This window comes from Erythranthe guttata, chromosome 7, assembly GCF_056151865.1.
Source record: "Erythranthe guttata isolate IM_541 chromosome 7, IM_541, whole genome shotgun sequence".
In the NCBI taxonomy this organism is placed as follows: domain Eukaryota; kingdom Viridiplantae; phylum Streptophyta; class Magnoliopsida; order Lamiales; family Phrymaceae; genus Erythranthe; species Erythranthe guttata.
The window spans coordinates 2,393,942-2,412,140 of NC_142539.1; the positions used below are offsets into that span (position 1 = coordinate 2,393,942).

General features: G+C 34.5%; 4 protein-coding genes across 4 annotated transcripts in view; 2 read left to right on the top strand and 2 right to left on the bottom strand.

The window, feature by feature from the left end:
• Positions 1–872, bottom strand: part of TZP (zinc knuckle (CCHC-type) family protein) — a 71,899-nt gene extending 71,027 nt beyond the window's left edge. The window contains exon 1 of the mRNA XM_088820680.1: positions 181–872. Coding sequence (XP_088676806.1) covers positions 181–857 — 677 coding nt within the window. The 5' untranslated portion in view covers positions 858–872. The remainder of the gene's footprint in view (positions 1–180) is intronic.
• The window catches only part of SYP111 (syntaxin of plants 111), a 75,140-nt gene that overhangs the window by 35,550 nt on the left and 21,391 nt on the right, over positions 1–18,199 (bottom strand). The gene's annotated exons all lie outside the window — the stretch shown is intronic.
• On the top strand, positions 1,740–4,439 carry LOC105962914 (uncharacterized). The gene is made up of 5 exons (XM_012987259.2): positions 1,740–1,979; positions 3,484–3,598; positions 3,683–3,772; positions 3,875–3,973; positions 4,094–4,439. The coding sequence occupies exons 1-5, from the start codon at positions 1,912–1,914 to the stop codon at positions 4,193–4,195; spliced, it is 474 nt and encodes a 157-aa protein (XP_012842713.2). The 5' UTR covers positions 1,740–1,911; the 3' UTR covers positions 4,196–4,439.
• ARP9 (actin-related protein 9) lies at positions 6,733–13,408 on the top strand. Its single transcript, XM_012987214.2, has 20 exons — positions 6,733–6,865; positions 6,965–7,037; positions 7,159–7,268; positions 7,381–7,440; positions 7,530–7,595; positions 7,713–7,818; positions 8,247–8,446; positions 8,759–8,879; positions 9,903–9,967; positions 10,171–10,260; positions 10,493–10,543; positions 10,942–11,073; positions 11,346–11,435; positions 11,558–11,628; positions 11,736–11,932; positions 12,245–12,288; positions 12,372–12,421; positions 12,560–12,605; positions 12,984–13,034; positions 13,130–13,408. The coding sequence occupies exons 1-20, from the start codon at positions 6,863–6,865 to the stop codon at positions 13,271–13,273; spliced, it is 1,770 nt and encodes a 589-aa protein (XP_012842668.1). The 5' UTR covers positions 6,733–6,862; the 3' UTR covers positions 13,274–13,408.

Sequence of the window (18,199 nt, forward strand, 5' to 3'; positions counted from 1 at the left end):
TCCTCCTCGGTGCGCACATCTGACTGCGTTAGACCGCCGTCAATGATCCTCCGCGCGATTTTCACGGCGGTCTCGTAAGTCGAGCCCAACCTGCTGATCTGGACGTCCACGTAGCACAGAGAGTCTTCCAGCAACTCGAAATTGACTTTCACCTTCTTCGGTGACCGCCCTGTCACTTTATCATCATCATCATCTACTCCTCCTTCTCTTCTTCCCCTCTTTCTTCTTCCCGGAACCCTAATTTTCCCGCCAAAATCATTGTCGGCTCCCGGAACCCTAATTTTCCCGCCAAAATCAATGTCAGCTCCCGGAACCCTAATTTTCCCGCCAAAATCAATGTCGGCGGCGGATTTCAAATTTGAAGATCCCGATCCGGATCCGGATTCCGTTTCCGATTCCGATTCCAACTCCGGCAAGAAGGAGATGAACTCCGCCGTCAAATCTGGGCACTTCTCGCCGAACAATCTGACAACTTTTTCGCGAACCTGTGAAACGGTGTATTCTCCCTTTGAGTAAGAAGCCATGGAATCCAAAAATTCCCTGTACACGCCGCCATTGTTGTTGTCGCCGCCGGTGCCGAAGATCTCCGAAACCCTATCCAAGAAATCGAGTGAATCCGCCTCGTCCGCGGCGGCGACTGCGGCGGCGGGGGAGTAGCTCGCCGGCACGAAAGGTTCGAAACCGAGAAGCAGATCCGGGTGGTTCTGGAGCAGCCTGTTAATCGCGACCACAGCGTACGAGGAAGGGATCATCCTCGTGCCGAAGTCTTCGAGAATTGACGTGAATTGACAGAAGGTTTCATGATTAAGGTTTTTTTCGATTTCGTTAATGATGTTGAGAGCGAATTTGAACGCCATGATTACTGATTAGAGTTTTACAGAAGAAACAATATGAAGCTTTAGCACCTTATATAGAAGTAGAAGGAATGGGGCTTTTTTGTAATTAAATAAAATTAAATTGGGGCCCACGCTTCTTCTAAGTTCTAAAATAGGAAATATTCAATTTTCATCCCTAAACTTTGCACATATTTCATACTTGGCCCCTCATGTTCACAAAAAACACATTTAATCCATCATGTTTCAAAATTTCAACATTTTTAGTCATTTCCGTCAACTTTCGTTAATACTAACGGAAAATTGACGGAAATGACTAAAAGTGTTAAATGTGTTTTTTTAAATGGAGGACCAAATGTGAAATCGGTGCAAACTTCAGGGATGAAAACTGTAATTTCCACGAAAAAAATATCACCCTTTAGATGAGATTGGATTACTTCCCACTAATTAATTTATTTAGCTGGTGTGATGTTCGATAAGTAAGATTAGATTTTGTTAAAGTGTGGTGTTATATGTGATTTGTCTACAAAACCTTTAATTTAATAAACTTAAAGGGTAAACAACGTCCCCCTTTTTTTTAAACAATGTCTATTTACGAAGATCCCCTTATTTTTTCATAATTACATCCACCGCCTGCAACATATAGATTTCTTACATTGACACCATTTTATAAGGGGATGTATGTAAGAAATTTACAAAATTTAAGGGTCTGTATGTAAGTAAGTTATAAAAAAAGGTCTCCTTTTGTAATTACACTTTATCTAAAGGAGGTGGTTGTAATTTACCCTCAATAAAGGGTGCAAAGTGTATTTAACCCAAAATAAAACGACAACCCCCACCGCACATAACTGTAGGGAAAAGCACCGGACCGTAAACACTAAAAAAGTCATTCAAACGATTTAAAACTCATTAAACATTAATTAAACCTAATCCCAAAATTTACCAAAGAGATACTCTCTCTCCTATTGGCTATTAACAAACAGTAGTATTGAAATTCAATTTACACCTTTTCTGCCACAGAGTGCAATCGATCTCTCAGAAACACGCACAAACACGCAGTGGAGGTGACGAAAGAAGAATGGGTTTCTTTTCCTTTCTCGGCAGAGTGCTGTTCGCTTCCATCTTCATCCTCTCTGCATGGAAAATGTACACTCTCTCTCTCTAATTTATTCGCGTTTTTTTTTTATTGTATCAGATCTGTTGGGTAATTTTACTTCTGTATGTGAAGATTGATTATGATGCTTCCGTATGTGATTCGTCGCTCCCTGTGTAGAAATTTTGTTACCAATTTCAGATCTAGCCTTTTTCGTGTTGCCGATTGTGATATTTAAATTTTGCATGTTTTTTTTTTTTTTTTTCTGGTGATTTGATTGTTGGAGGTTATGTCATGAACATGAATTTCAGTGGTATTGGGAGTTTTGATTTTGCATTAGTTTGTTTTTATTGCTATTTAATTAACTGAAACCTAATGTCTCGAATCTGTAATTTGGGGGCTATGTGGAATTTTTATTTATCTGTGATTTTTTTTAATCTGGGGAAGTACTTTTTTTGTTTCAATCTTCGTTGTAAGCACACTTCGAATGGATCGAACTTGGACTTGAAGCTTATTTTTGTACATATTTTGCTACTAGTTTAACTTTTTTAAGGAATCCCCGATTTTGTATAAGCTTGTGTCTCTGCTGAATGGAGATTCGGCTTTCTATTTGATTCCACTCGTCGAACGCTCTTGCGGGTTTTTGCCTTTCTAAAAAGATAATTTCTTTAAAATGAGGGCTCAATCTAAATTCCGACCAAAATACGCAATCTATATGTTGTAAAGTAGTGACATGTTTCTCAAGGCAAATTGTAACAGTTGACATTGCTCGAGTGCTTATTTTCTTTTTGTGAACTAAGGATTATAATGAATTTCAGTTTTATTACGAATTTACCTTACCGAGGAAATGTCGAGGTTCTTCACTTGCCCGTAGTATAATAGGCTGTGAGGGATACGTGGGAGTGGATTTGATGTGACCGAACATTTGTAATTTAAATTAACTGTTCAAAGCTCATTTTGTGGAAACTAGATCAGTTATATTTAATAGCTCTAAAAATAGACATTGATACTTGAAGTAGATGGCATTTTGAGATGTTCATGTGACGCAGGACCGTGTCTAAGAAAGACGAATTTATGTGGTGTTCGGTTTTTCCTATAAACTCGTACGATATTCTTTCGAGCTTCTACATAGTAAAATATTGATAATTTATCTCTGTATACTTTGACAAGTTATCCTTCAAGAGCTTGTATAAGAAGCATTCATAATCAGTTGACTAATTCAAAAGCAACGAGACATTTAGAACCGTAGTTAATGTGCTGTAGCGCATATGGCCCAACCCAACTCAATGTACGATATCAAGAAACCCGTTGCTTATACTTAATTGGAATTGATATGATAGCTTGTATATATATATATATATGCCGAAACATTTTTAATGCTCTAGTAAATGTCTAAAACGTAGCTCAAGTTATAGGCCTACAATCTCTCTTACTGATTATGCAATCCGAGGATTTCATTTTGATTATTTTTCCATATATACAATTATACCTGTTGATTGAGAATACAATTGTTCGATTATTTTTTTCGATTGATAAGAATCTGCTTCCTCTTTTTAGTTTCAATGAATTTGGAGAGGATGGTGGACCAGCAGCAAAACAATGGGCTCCCAAATTGGCCCTTCTCAAGAAGTCCATCGACGGAATAGTTGGAAAAAATAATGTCCAAATTGATGTAAACTCGAATAACAGTCTCCGTTTATCTTCCGTTTTATGAAATATTGAATTATACTGATGGTTTGATATATGAATTTCACAGGCAAGGTCCTTTGTTGCTGCCTGTATATTTTTGAAGGGCTTGGGTGGTCTACTATTCGTCCTTGGCAGCAGTTTCGGTGCTCATCTTCTGGTAAGAACTCGTATCCTCCCATATCATTCAATATCTGCCATTTATTTCGATTTTTCTAAATTAAAAATAAAATAAAATCAATAATAATAATAATGCCTGCAGATTTATTACCTGACATTCACAACTCCGTTGTTGTACAACTTCTACAACTACAATTTCGGCGAGCCAGAATTTTTCCGACTGTTGCAAGAGTTTCTACAGGTACAAAACTTATACACGCAAATGTCTATTTTCCATGAAAATATTTTAAATTCACGTTGTTTTGCATTTGAATAAAAAAAAAAAAAATCGAGTAACTCCGTGTTGAAATTTTCTTGATAGTGTGCTGCACTTTTCGGTGCATTGCTATTTTTCTTGGGGATGAAGAACTCTATTACAAGGAAGCAACCCAAGAGAAAGAGCCTTAAATCGAAGGCGGCTTGATTCATGTGAAACTGAAAACAAAACAAAATGAGAGCAAATTAAGTTGAAGGGATCAAATTAGGATATTAAATTTAGGCAATTTTTTGGTTATTTAGAACCCTAGTTTTTATTTATCAGCTTTTTTTCCAATTGATGCACCCAATATTTGGTGTTGGATTCTGTTTTTATTTTTTGTCCAATTTTTGTTTGGAATTGTTCATATGTTTTTGTTATCAATTGAGCACTCAATTTCTTATTTACAAAACTGCCATTCCGCGGTAATTACAAAACTGCCATTCCACCCGGGTAATTCGAGGACTACCACCGGATACATACGGAACTGTCGGTATGTAATTACACAATTGTCACTCTCCAAATGTCAATTTGGTAATTACAAAATTGTCACTCTCTAAATAATTACAAATTGTCACTCACTAATTAAGTAATTACAAAACTGCCACTGGCCGAGGTAATTAGAGAACTACCACTGAATTGTCACTCTCCAAATGTCAATAGTTAATTACAAAATTGCCACTCCCCAAATAATTACAGAAGAACCACTAATTAAGTAATTACAAAACTGTCGCTCACCAATACATGACTGCCACTCAACGCATAATTACAGAACTACCACTCGTCAATAATTACAAAACTACCACTTCTCAATAACTACAAAATTGCCACTCAGCAAATTTGTGTATTTAATTATGGTATTTCTTTTATATGAAGAGAGGATACTATTGAAAGAAATAAATAACCCGATTAACTTAAAAATAAATAAAGAGTTAATTGCATTTACTACCCCTATGAAAATTGCAACTGCGTAATTCCTCCTTATCATAAAAAAATTAGCAAATACCCCCTTATGCTTACATTTAGATTGCACACTCAACCCATTTATCTTTTCCCCTTTAACCAGTCATAAAAAGACCAAAATACCCCAAAGAGATTTGTTATATTACATGTTAGAAAATGTTTTCATTATGTTTAATTTTAATTCTATTTCAATTTTATAGAAATTAAATACACAAAAACTGTCACGTTCGCCCGCCGGACTTCCTCCGGCCGTTACATCAGCTACTCACGCGACGACCTGGACAGCGAACTCGGCAGCAACGACTTCCTCAACTACACCGTCCAGATGCCGCCCACACCGGACAACCAGCCCAACAACAACATCACCAACCAGTGGCGTATCTAGTGTGGTCCAAGGGTGTGCTACTGCACACCCTTGATTTAAAAAAAAAAAAATCCTATATATTTACTAATATATAACTGCAAATGTAGAACCTGGCCAATGCAATGCTGTAGCTGACCTGGTTAAGGATAAGTGCTTTATAGCATTCTGCAGAGGTGCAGTGTTCGAGACCGAGAGTCCAAACCTCTCTATTAGTTTTCTTTTTATTCCTAATTTTCCCATTTTTTCTTTTTTATTCCCAATTTTCCCATTACATACAATATTTCAATTGTTTTAAAAAATGTTGAATATGTGGGTATTTTTAAAATCTCCTAATATAACATATATTTTGCTATTTGTAACTATAATTTATTTACCATTTCTTTAATATTAAATATAATATAAATTATTCCAAAATTCTAAATATTGTATATATATGTATTATTTCAAATTTTTTTCTAAATTTACAACTATGTGGGTTTTTTTTTTCTTTTTGAAAATTCAAAATCTGCTAATGAAATGTACATTTTGTCACTTGCAACTTTAATATGTTTACCACTCCTTTAATATTTTCACCAATTTTATGTCTAAATATTTCTTAAATTTGCCCAAAAATGGTAAAATAATCCCTTTAAATTTAAAAAGTTTAAAGATTTTTTATTATTTAATGTGTATAGTATTCAAAAAAAAATAAAATCGGGGCCGCTGCCCTTGAACCCCTGTAAACTATTAGCCAATCATTATATTTTTCACTATATTTAATTTCGAACACCCTTGGCAAAAATCCTAGATTCGCCACTGCCACCAACAACCCCGACGCCGCCCAAAAAGTGGAGGAGCAGTTCGTCTCCAACTCCCTCTTCACCGGCGGCTTCAATCTGCTCACCCGGAATGACCCTGAGCAACCTAAACACCTGTGACAACAACAACTGTGACTATGAAGATGATGATCTTCGTTGCTTTACCCACCTAACACTTTTTTTTTTTTTTTTTTTTTTAATATTTATCTTTTTTGATTGGATTTTAATTAAGTTCTAAAAAATTGCAATTCAACCCCCTTAAGTTTCTGCAATCTTTTTTAAAAAAATCAATTTTGTCCCTTAACTTTAAAAACTATCTATTCAAGGACAGGAGTGTTTTTATTGCAAAATCCGTGGGTATTTTTGTCATTTCATAGGCAAAAGAAAAGAAAAACTCGCACAGGGAGCGAGTGAGTCTCACGATCTGCCCTCAGGGGGTTTTGCCTTTGACTAATAAACATAGGGGGGTATTTGCTAATTTTTTTATGACAGGGGGGAATCGCGCAGTTGCGATTTTCACAGGGGTAGTAAATGCAATTAACTCAATAAATAAATATGTAACTTTAAAGAATTTAAAAAATAAATCAAACAAGAGTCGTCACAACGTATATAATCCAACAACAAAACACGACTTCAATTTATTCGTAGCAACAAAAGCGCGTGTTGCAGACTGCAGACCACTGCAACTTCAGAGCTCCAAAAACCTCTCCCATGGTGAGCGCGAAAATCACACACAATCGCACACACTTAAAATATTATGCAATTAAATAAATTCTCGATTCATTATTTCTGTTTTACTTTGATTCCACACAGGATTATCTCAAAACAGTCGTCCCCTCTCAGCTCCTCGCCGAGCGCGGATCCAACCTCGTCGTCATCAACCCAGGTTTTTTGCTAATACACCCCCAAATCAATTTTATTGTTTTCACATCTTCAATTGAATTATCGCACAATTTCTAGGTTTGCTTAAATTTTGCTTTGTTTCGATTTTTGTGGGTGTAATTTAGGTTCGGCGAATATAAGAATTGGACTAGCTCAGCATGATGCTCCGGTTAGTGTTCCCCATTGCATTGCGAGACGCACTTCTCAAGTGCCGAAGAAGAATGTTCAGGACCAGGTTTTCTGCGTATTCTCTCAATTTTCCCACAATTTTCAACTTTTGAAGTTTTGGGTTATTATTATATATTTAATTCATTTTCTGATTAGTTCGTTTTCATTTCTTCGTGCAGTTGCTTAATTCTCAGGTTACGACAGCGCAGCACATGGAGCGTGAAAGGGCTTATGACATTGTTAGTTAAGAAACTTATAAATGTTGATTCGAAATTGATTGAATATAGAGCTGATTTCCTGATTTCTTTGCGTATTCTTGAATTATCAGATTGCGTCATTGTTGAAAATTCGGTTTTTAGATGAAGAGGCAACGAACAATCAATACCCACAAAAGGTAATGTTTTGTGTCGTGAGTGGAGAGGAATATAAAGAATGGGAAATACTTCACTTCAAAGGTTTTTGTTTCAATTGCTTGATTGTTGCAATAGTTGGGGGTTTGGTTTTTTTGCAGATGGGCCGTGTGGATGCGTTTCCTCCTCAAAGTAACAACAAAAAAGAGACAGTTATTCCATGGACTAATGTGTTTGAGAAAAGCACATCTTCATCTTCTGAAGAAGGTATATATATGATTTTAGGTTGCTTCACTTTCATATTGCCGTATAATGTCCTGTATGATAATTATAATCTAATAGTTCGATTTTAGTGTGCTTCACTTCCTATTTTTTTTTTTAAATTATCCTTTTTGGTGAAGAAAATTAGAGCCTTATATCTATGGTTAAGCCTCTTTCATTGTTTGATACTCTTAATTATTGGGGTAGTGTAGATAATTTCCAAGTCAGTGGCCAATTCGTATGATTGTTTCCTTATGGAGGTTATGCACTAGTCTATTGGCTCCATGTTTGACACTAATTTGATCTCGCTTTGTGTTGTTCTGCAATAACAAACGGTGCAATTTAATGGTTTTTTTTTTTACCGTATCTCAATAACCTGGAGTTGCTGACAAATTCTCTTAAAAAGAATCAGCACATTAACAGCATTGTTACAGGAAATTCACTGAAATCTGGAGAATTTTCAATCGAAAAGGAAGGTAATGCCAATGAGGAAACCAATTTGACCGAACCTAAATACAGGGAGCATATTTTTGGTGAGGAAGCTCTCAGAATATCTCCAGCTGAACCATATTGCTTGCGCCGACCTATTCGCAGAGGCCACTTCAATATTTCTCTGCATTATCCTATGCAACAGGTACTAAGATCATCATATGCTACTATGTGAACTCTTTTTTGGGCACTATGAAAGATCTCGTTTCTTTATGGAATTGTTGATGTGTTCATTAGGGCCTGTTAGAATATCAGGCTTTCTCACATTTGCCTTTCCATTTTAGCAATTTTCAGCTCATTTATGCATTTGTTGAATTTTGTTCCCAATCCACGCTAAAGAACATCTGTAATTTTATTTTAATCTTTTGAAGAATATTGATTTGTAGTTGCTCATGATTGAGAACAAGCTCCGAGCATCACAAAATGCCATTTTTTTAATTTTATTTTTATTCCTCAGGTAATTGAAGATATGCATGCTATCTGGGATTGGGTTTTGACTGAAATACTGCGCATTCCCCGTAATCAAAGACATACATATTCTGCTGTTCTTGTTGTTCCTGAGACTTTCGATAATCGTGGTAATTGTGATATATTGCTCTCACTTTTTTATTCCACCTTGCTGATCAATGGCAAATCCGCTCAATCTTTGTTACTTTTATTCTTAGTGAATTGCAAAACAAAAACTGCCATGGGCTTAAGACTATACACCGTCTATCTATGAGCATATACTTGACCTCCTCCTATAGTTATGGCTTATTTTTGCACAAATTGCTCTCTTTGATTGAGCTCAAAAGATTGCTGCTTATGTCTTAGTTTAACCTGAAATTCTTAATATTCTATTACTATCAGATCCTAAATGCCAGAGGATATGGACGATTTTATTGCAAAATGTTCATCAAGAGTTTCCTTGCTTTATGTGATTCAAATTAGATAAGTTACACGAAGAAAAAACTCGTTGTAAATCGAACCTATACGAGATTTTGCCACTGATCTTCAACAAATAGTTCAATATAGTGCAGTAAACACACGAAGTTTCCTAAATACATTTTCAAATGATTAGAATATAACTATACTTTGTAAACACCCATACATATATGAAATCTAAATGGATATGTTGAAGTTAGAGTAGAAAGAACCCATATGGAGCAGGAAACTCTCGTAATTTCGTAGATGGGAATAAACTAAAAGATCTCGTTTGGCTTATTTTCTAAATTCCTTATGTAATCATTATGAATTGTTCCATGGTAGGTACATCTACTTTTACTTGAAGAAGTCAAACCTTTCTCACATTGCTTCATGCATTGTCATTTGCCTCCCTAACATTAAAGATATATTTAACAGAAATCAGAACCAAAAAGGTCACCGTAAATGTCACGCTATATCTATTCTATGTTCATGGGATGACACGTTCCATTACACACGTTGAACCAATGCTAATGTTCATGTATCTAATGAGCTGCATGGCGACTTCGAATGCTTGATATAATTTCAAAATTTGGACCTTTTCATTCTTGATTGAGATTTTAATGTCATACTGACCAAGTCTCTGGATAAATGATATGAGCTTGAGACATTTGCTGCATTTCGTGTTTGGTATGCAGAAATAAAAGAACTTTTATCGATCGTACTTCGAGATTTGTGTTTCACCACAGCAGTAATCCACCAGGTAGTACTTTCCTTCAAGACTCTCATAGCGTTTTGAACTCTTAGCTAAAACTCTTGATATATTTGCTCATACGGACCACTTTACTTATCAGAAGCTAATTTATGCTTATTTACTTGTGTTATCACACTTTTTTAATTATTTTTCTTTTGTAGTTACATTCTACCTTTCTTTTGTCTCGCTCTTCTTTTCGACACATAATGTAGGAAGGGCTTGCTGCAGTTTTTGGAAATGGCTTATCTACTGCATGTGTTGTGAATATCGGTGCTCAATCGACGTCAGTTATGTGCATCGAGGTGTGTTCTTATTTACATCGTTAGATATTTTACATTGCTAGTTTATATATATCGTTGATTATAATTAGGACATGGTTGCTTATATATATGTTTTGCTTGCTTGTCTCTTCCAATGCAGAAGGAAATTCTTTCTAGAAATTTAAGTACTCTGCACTTTATACTGGTTATCTTTTGTTGTAATTACAACAGATACTCTGTACTTTATCCTGATTACATACTCTTGATGATTTAGGATGGAGTGACTCTACCTACTACTCAGATTACTCTACGATACGGTGGAGAGGTGAGTATTAGGCTGCAGATTTTCAGTTATTCCTTTTATTCCGAAAGAGCATTGTTAATCGAAATAGCTAAATATACGTATTTCAGCATTCTCATGCATGATTAAATCTTGTTGTTTCATGGCTGTGCATGCTTTTTAACTCCAAGTAAAGACCACTTTTCTGGTTTTCTCTGGTGCTTTTCTTGGTTTTCATTCACCAATTGCGGAGTTCTTTGTAATTTGATATTTGGATGAAGAATTACATGTGATTGCGGTACATTTTAGCTGACTAATTTGACCTGTCAGTTCTTGGTTTTACCCTCCCAGTTAGCTTGAATTACATTTGTAGCCTTATAGTCTCTGGTAAATTACATTACAGTGGAATTCTTTGTCCGTAAGAAATTTGAATACTGTTCCAGGATATTTCAAGATGTCTGCTTTGGACTCAGAGACATCACCAAACATGGCCACCAATTCGAACTGATGGTCTGACGAAACCCATTGACTTATTGATGCTGAATAGACTTAAAGAGTCTCACTGCCATATCAGAGTGAGTTCACTAGAATATGTTTTCGCAGAATTTCAAAAATATTATTATTTTGCGCATATTTTAAAAATTCTTAATTATTTATTTTTGGAAAACTATTTACTGTATATGTAGGATTTATTATAATATTGAAATACTCATAATTTTTTGGAATACAGTATATATTTGAAGACGGATTGTTTATTTTGTGGCGAATTTTGGAAATATTTATTTCACAGAAATTCTTTATATTCATTTACGGAAAAAATATGTTTTATCTTGTATTGTATGTTCAGGAAGGAGAAGTTGAAGCCGTCGCCATAGTTCACTCATATGAAGAAGGTGCACCACCTGGTTCCCACAAGACAAGACTTACCGCTCTCAATGTATGTGGATCTTAACTGATAATTGCGAAAACAAGGAATTTGAAATTCAAAATATCTTTATCTTTTATTCCTAACGAGAACATAAATCATTAAATTTTGATGATTCCTTAACTTGGAAACAGGTTCCTCCTATGGGTTTATTCTATCCAATGCTTTTGGTTCCAGATGTTTACCCTCCACCACCACGGAGTTGGTGAGTTATAAGGTTTTTTTCAGTTTTGCAGGTTCAGTTTTATTGTTTTGGGTAAATAATTTTAACAAAAATAAACATACAAAGATAAAAGGGTTCGTTATTTTCAGGTTTAGTGATAGTGAGGATATGCTGGAAGAAACTTGGGACTTCCCTAGAAGACCCGACATGTCAGATGGTTACTTGGCTGGTGGTGCTAGTGGATTTTATCCTATGTGGGAAAACTACCCTATATTTCAGTCAAAACCGAAAAAACAGGATACTATTGGTCTTGCTGATGCTATTGCAAAAAGTATTCTTTCCGCAGGTATATTTTATATTCCTTTCGGCTAGGATTTGGGGTTGAAATTATATATTAGATTCCGATTTCCTATCCAACTTTAATTTTCAAAAATAATTTCAAATATGTTTATAATATCTAAATTATTATGTATTGTATTTTAGGTGGATAAAGAAAGGGAATTTTTTAAATCGACCAATTTTTTGGAACAAGTTTTTTCATTCCAATTCCCATTTTTTGCGGAAATTTTTGTATCAGCATTGGAATCAGTTTTTTCATTTCCGGTTATACATTTGATTGTTTCCACTTCACATTTTTGAATTATTTTTTTTTTGTCAGGGCGCATTGACCTGCAGAGAAAATTGTTCTGTAGCATGCAACTGGTGAGTTCTAGTCTCCATTCAAGCTTTTCATAATTATAATTGAGTTATCTTCAAATCGAGGTTTACATGACTCAATGCTTCAGATAGGTGGAACGGCTTTAACCGAGGGTCTTATTTCTGCCATAGAGGAGAGGTTACAATCTAGGCTTCTATCTAATGAATATGCATAAAAAATCAAAGCAAAGTGTTTATTTTAAGCAGCATTAATTATTATTTAAATTATGTGAATTACGTGGTAATGTCTTTGTTTTCCCAACGTTTTCTCTCGCAGGGTATTGCATGCCATTCCGTCTCATGAAGCCATTGATACTGTGGAGGTCAGATTCTTTCGGCCAGTATATAATTTTTGACTATTTGAATTTTTTATATTTTGTACATAAAACCAGTTTAGCGAAATAACTGGATCTTGCTAACTTAAACTGGAATATTTCTATCTTTAATCACAATTTTATACTTAAAGCTATATTTTCTTAGCTCGTTATCCCGAACCAGCTGGTTTTTCCGATCATTTCTTTATCATTTTGTTCATACGTAACATATTCATTACTGCCTCGGCTCCCTGATTGATTTTTTTTTTCACTTCTTTTTTCAATATTTCCTCGTCTCTGGTTATTGTTCTACGTTCGCACTTCCCTTTGTTTTCGACTGGCAGTAATATATATACTTTAATAAGTTGTTTTTTCCACTAATTACAGGTTTTGCAATCTAGAACAAATCCAGCCTCTGTAACATGGAAAGGTGGAGCAGTAAGTATTTTTCCTGCCAAAGTCCAAAAAAAGATCATAATTTTATTATAAGGTTATGGAAATAGAATTCAATAATCGATGAAATCTTGATGCAGGTACTTGGCATCCTTGATTTTACACGCGATGCATGGATACACCGTGAGGATTGGATAAAAAACGGGATTCATATCGGAAGCGGAAGAAAATACAAAGATTCTTATTTCCTTCAAGCACAAACTATGTGCTTTACGAATTCCTAGGTACGACCGCTTTGTACTTCACTTTTTTCTAACGGTGCATCGTATAACTGGAAGTGTATTAATCACCAAAGGAACAAATGTGGTTGATTTGGTGAAAATATATCATCATTTATAAAGACATGTCATATTTTATAATTGCTGAACTTTTATTAAGAATCTGTACTTCGACAGCGAACTGAAAGAAGACTAGATAATACTACAATGAATATCAATTTTCTAAAAAACAACTCTCCAATATCGAATGGAATTTTTCATTTCGGTTTTCGCACTGATTCCTGCAGTTAGTTTTATTTATATATTAGTTTGCTCTGAAGTTGTAAATTTACTTGGTTTCTTCTTGTCCGAAGTCATTGCACTATGCAGTGTGACCGGACGTGGATTTTATCGATTCAAAATTTCTGTTGTAAGATGTAATTATTTTTGTTAGTCTAGATTGTTTTTGTTACGTATATAGAGAGTGAGAAATTTGCTATGCTCAATCTAGTTAGTTGGTGACTTATTTTAATGCCGTTTTGATAGGCAATATTATTGAACTTTATTTGATATTTGGTTAGTCTATTAACTCTTGTCCCCAACGAATTATTGTACTAAATACTAATCAAATATCATATATGTTGAGAATCAAGCTCAATTCAGCACAAATATTCGATCAGAACAAACCACAACCGAGATCAATTCATGCACATAATCAGATCAAACAAGAAAACCCTAATTTTGCATGAACGAGATTTTTATTCAATCAGTTTACAAAACAATCAACAAGATCAATCTATAGAGATTTTCTTCATCAATCTATACTGTTTTTCCTTCTTCCCTGTCTTTGATTTCTTTCCTCTCTCTTTCTCTCTAAATACAACGTTTTTTCTCTCTCATAACCCTAGCTATATTCCTCCTTTTATATCCTGTTGGGTTTTTTTAATAAAAATAATATTTTATTAAATATTTTATTTGACCAATTTATGAGGTCATTTAGAGCAAAATTTTGAAACTTCCAAATGCATTATTTTGTCTCATAAAACCTCAATATTTTCCTTTAATTCTATATTAAATAGAGGTTTTATGGTGGTCATATTTTATACTATAAAAAGGGGACTTTGTGGTTTTACAAGGGTGAGTGTGAAGAGAAAAAGAAACACCTTTCATCTATACTACTTTGAGCTCTTCTTGTGTGTCGGGTGTAAGCTTCTACTTCACTCGAACGTGCAATTTCGGTGAAGTTACAGCGGAGAGATAGGCTGGGCTGTTGTATCCCATAGGCGACACGATCGGAACCTTTTTGCACCTCATTAGAGAAGGGGTCGTGAAATTCGTCTTAAGAAAGCGACCTAGTCCGCGCCTCACCTTGCCTATCTCCATATTATCGTAGTTTTTTATTGCAACAACTTGTTACCTATAAAATTAGAGAACAAATGGAGTCCAAGCCTCATCTACAAAGTTTCGTGATCAATCGTCAAATTGCAGCCGTGGTTCCAACAATTTAAGACGAATTTTTGATCCCATGAAGATGAGTTTTGACGATGATCCAAAACAGGCTCTTGATGATAAAAAGGGAGATGATAAATTATATTTTATTGTATTTTGATTTGACGAAAAAAAAAATTAACGATCTTATTTTTTGTATAGGTGAATTTTCGTACAATTCACGAGGGCAGACTTTGAGTTAAATTTCGGACCTGATATAACCATATTCTGAGAATGTGTAAAACACGAAAGTTGTAGGCATTTTTGTTGGCTGTTCAAAACATCTTGAATCACTGAAATCGGACGTCGAACGAGAGAGATATGAGCCAAATACCGAGCACTGCTGCAGCTGCCAAATTGTGCGCGTTTTTGAGGTATCGAAAGAATTTCTAATTGATATTCATTAAATCTGGTACGTTCTTCGATTCCAAATTAAATATGATGTCTTGCAATACAATAATAAATTTTTGATAGTTGTTGAAGAATAATTGCATATAAAATAACATTTCTAAGAGTATGTTAAAAAGAAGAATCAAAATGCATGTTCATTTAATTGTTGTCATGAACAATTTTATTGCATTGCATTATATTGTTTATATTCATGAACGTATGCGTAACTTATCTAATATGTCAGATATATTGATTTGAATTTCAATATAATATACGGTCGTTTATATGACTTAAATGATTTCAAATTATACTATTTGCTGAAAATTTGTATTGACTGTTATGATTTAGGCGTAGACTTCTACGATGAATGGAACATTTAAAAATAAAAATTAATAGCAAATATTATATTGCTGAACATGTTGGGTGGTATACCTAAGTGGATTATTTTTTATTATTTTATGCGGGTGTCTTGTACTCGAGATGACTTACATGACTAGTAGAATATATATATTTGATCATTCAAATTCATTTAGTAGAGAATTAAAAGCTAAAGCGTTAGAATAAAACGTTTTCATGGTATTAAGAATTTGGAGCATTTATATGACATTTATTATTTAGTTAACGTTGGGTAGTGCCGATTAGCAATTCCCATTTGCATATTCAGTAAGTTATAAATCCAAATTTTTTAAAATATATTATTTGAAAGAAGATTGAGTAATTGAATGCATACCGAAATTTCATTATCATGGTAGAATCATTTATGGTTCTTGAGTGACACTATTTTCATAATGAATTTTGATTCTTTAATGCTTATGATATAGCGAATAACTTCGATTAATTATTCATGAAATATATAAAATGAAGAAATAGTGGGGGTGTTGTAGTTTTCTTTAATTATGAAAATGAGCATGATCGTAGTTGATATATTCTATCTTGATTTTAATTCATGATCATTAGGAAGAGATATACAAGCTTTTAATATTGAGAATTAGTGGGGGTTCTAGTACCTATCTAATTGAGCATGTTATAATTGATTTTGATGTGATCTGTATTTAATTGCTCATTTTATGATTGTAAATTTGTGATTTGTGATATGTGAAGTAAAACATTTTTGAAAGTTTTCAATATTGTTGGTTATTGAAAATTTAAATAAGAGGAATTATATTCCTACTTGATTACATGTTTTCTTGTGTGAATGAGCTATATCGAAAATTTATAAGTCAAAATTCATATCAATTTTGATTGATTGTTTTGACATTAGCCTGTGAAGAGGCCGGTTGATAGCGAATGTGATATATAAAATTCTAATGTGTGATAAATCAAATGCTTGGTTCTTTGATTAATGAGATTGCGAAAAATCAATGATTTGTGCATTGATAGATGTGATTGAAAAATGCAGTTGGCATATTGCGAGAATCTTTTAATGGAATCCGGAACCATTAAAAGAAAATACAGTACTGTGAATCTATGTGAATATTCACGTGAAAATCTATGAGATATTACATGTAAAATTATTTGAGAATGGTTAATAAACCATTGAGTTTTCGAGACTAAATGTCGGATAAGCACTACTAAATTTGTGAAATTATATTTCACATTATTTCAGAAATAATCTGAAATGCATCGAGGGGGATTGGATTAAAGCCTAATATATTTTGTAAAGTTGTTGATGAGGATACTACCGCCTAGGGGCTAGAGATCCTACGAACTAGGCGAAGAAAAACGAATCTGAAAGCAACTTGATAGTGATAAAAGTGCACACTTTTATTATCCATCCCTATGGTGCGTGTGCACTAATAAAGCTCGTAACGAATTGTGAGGTTGAGACTTTGATCTCTTAATGAGTTCTATAGCCCGAATGAGTGGGGTGTTGGAGTTACGTAAACATCCTTGATAGAATTCACCTTGTGAGTGTGGAAGTGGGGCCGCTTCCTATGAGAATTATAGGTTGTTCTCTAGAGCTCTCACGAGAAATGGGGTAAAGCACATGGCCGTTAATGTGCTGGCTTTAGAAGCTTCGATTGGGACACTTTGAGTATTATGTGTGCAATATGATTCTACGTGCCCCAAGGGTCACTGTTTGAAGGCTAAGTCCACTTTGATTCTAGTACGTGAAACATATTGTACTAAGTGAAGGTTTGAAGGCATTGTCCACTTTCATTATGCATAATATTCCGCAAGAGCTCAAGTATTATTCTTATTCTTATTTTTATTAAAATAGTGGGGGATTGTTGGGTTTTTTTAATAAAAATAATATTTTATTAAATATTTTATTTGACCAATTTATGAGGTCATTTAGAGCAAAATTTTGAAACTTCCAAATGCATTATTTTGTCTCATAAAACCTCAATATTTTCCTTTAATTCTATATTAAATAGAGGTTTTATGGTGGTCATATTTTATACTATAAAAAGGGGACTTTGTGGTTTTACAAGGGTGAGTGTGAAGAGAAAAAGAAACACCTTTCATCTATACTACTTTGAGCTCTTGTTGTGTGTCGGGTGTAATCTTCTACTTCACTCGAACGTGCAATTTCGGTGAAGTTACAGCGGAGAGATAGGCTGGGCTGTTGTATCCCATAGGCGACACGATCGGAACCTTTTTGCACCTCATTAGAGAAGGGGTCGTGAAATTCGTCTTAAGAAAGCGACCTAGTCCGCGCCTCACCTTGCCTATCTCCATATTATCGTAGTTTTTTATTGCAACAACTTGTTACCTATAAAATTAGAGAACAAATGGAGTCCAAGCCTCAATCCACAAGTTTCGTGATCGTTCGTCAAAGTGCAGCCGTGGTTCCAACATATCCTCTCATAAGTAAGCTTCATCCCCAAGTCTTGAGCATGCGTGTTTCGAGCTCCACCTCAGTAAGACAGTTAGTTGTTATTCTCATGTGATCAATCATCCAGTTCAAAAAACAACAAAATACCTACCGGTATCGAATATATCTCATAAAACAATAACATTGCTATCGAATATTTCCGGATTTTTTTTTTTAATAAAATAGGGGTTTATGAAATACATTTCATTCCATAAGGTATTGATATTCAAGCATAAATAATTCGTAGGGTAGTTTCA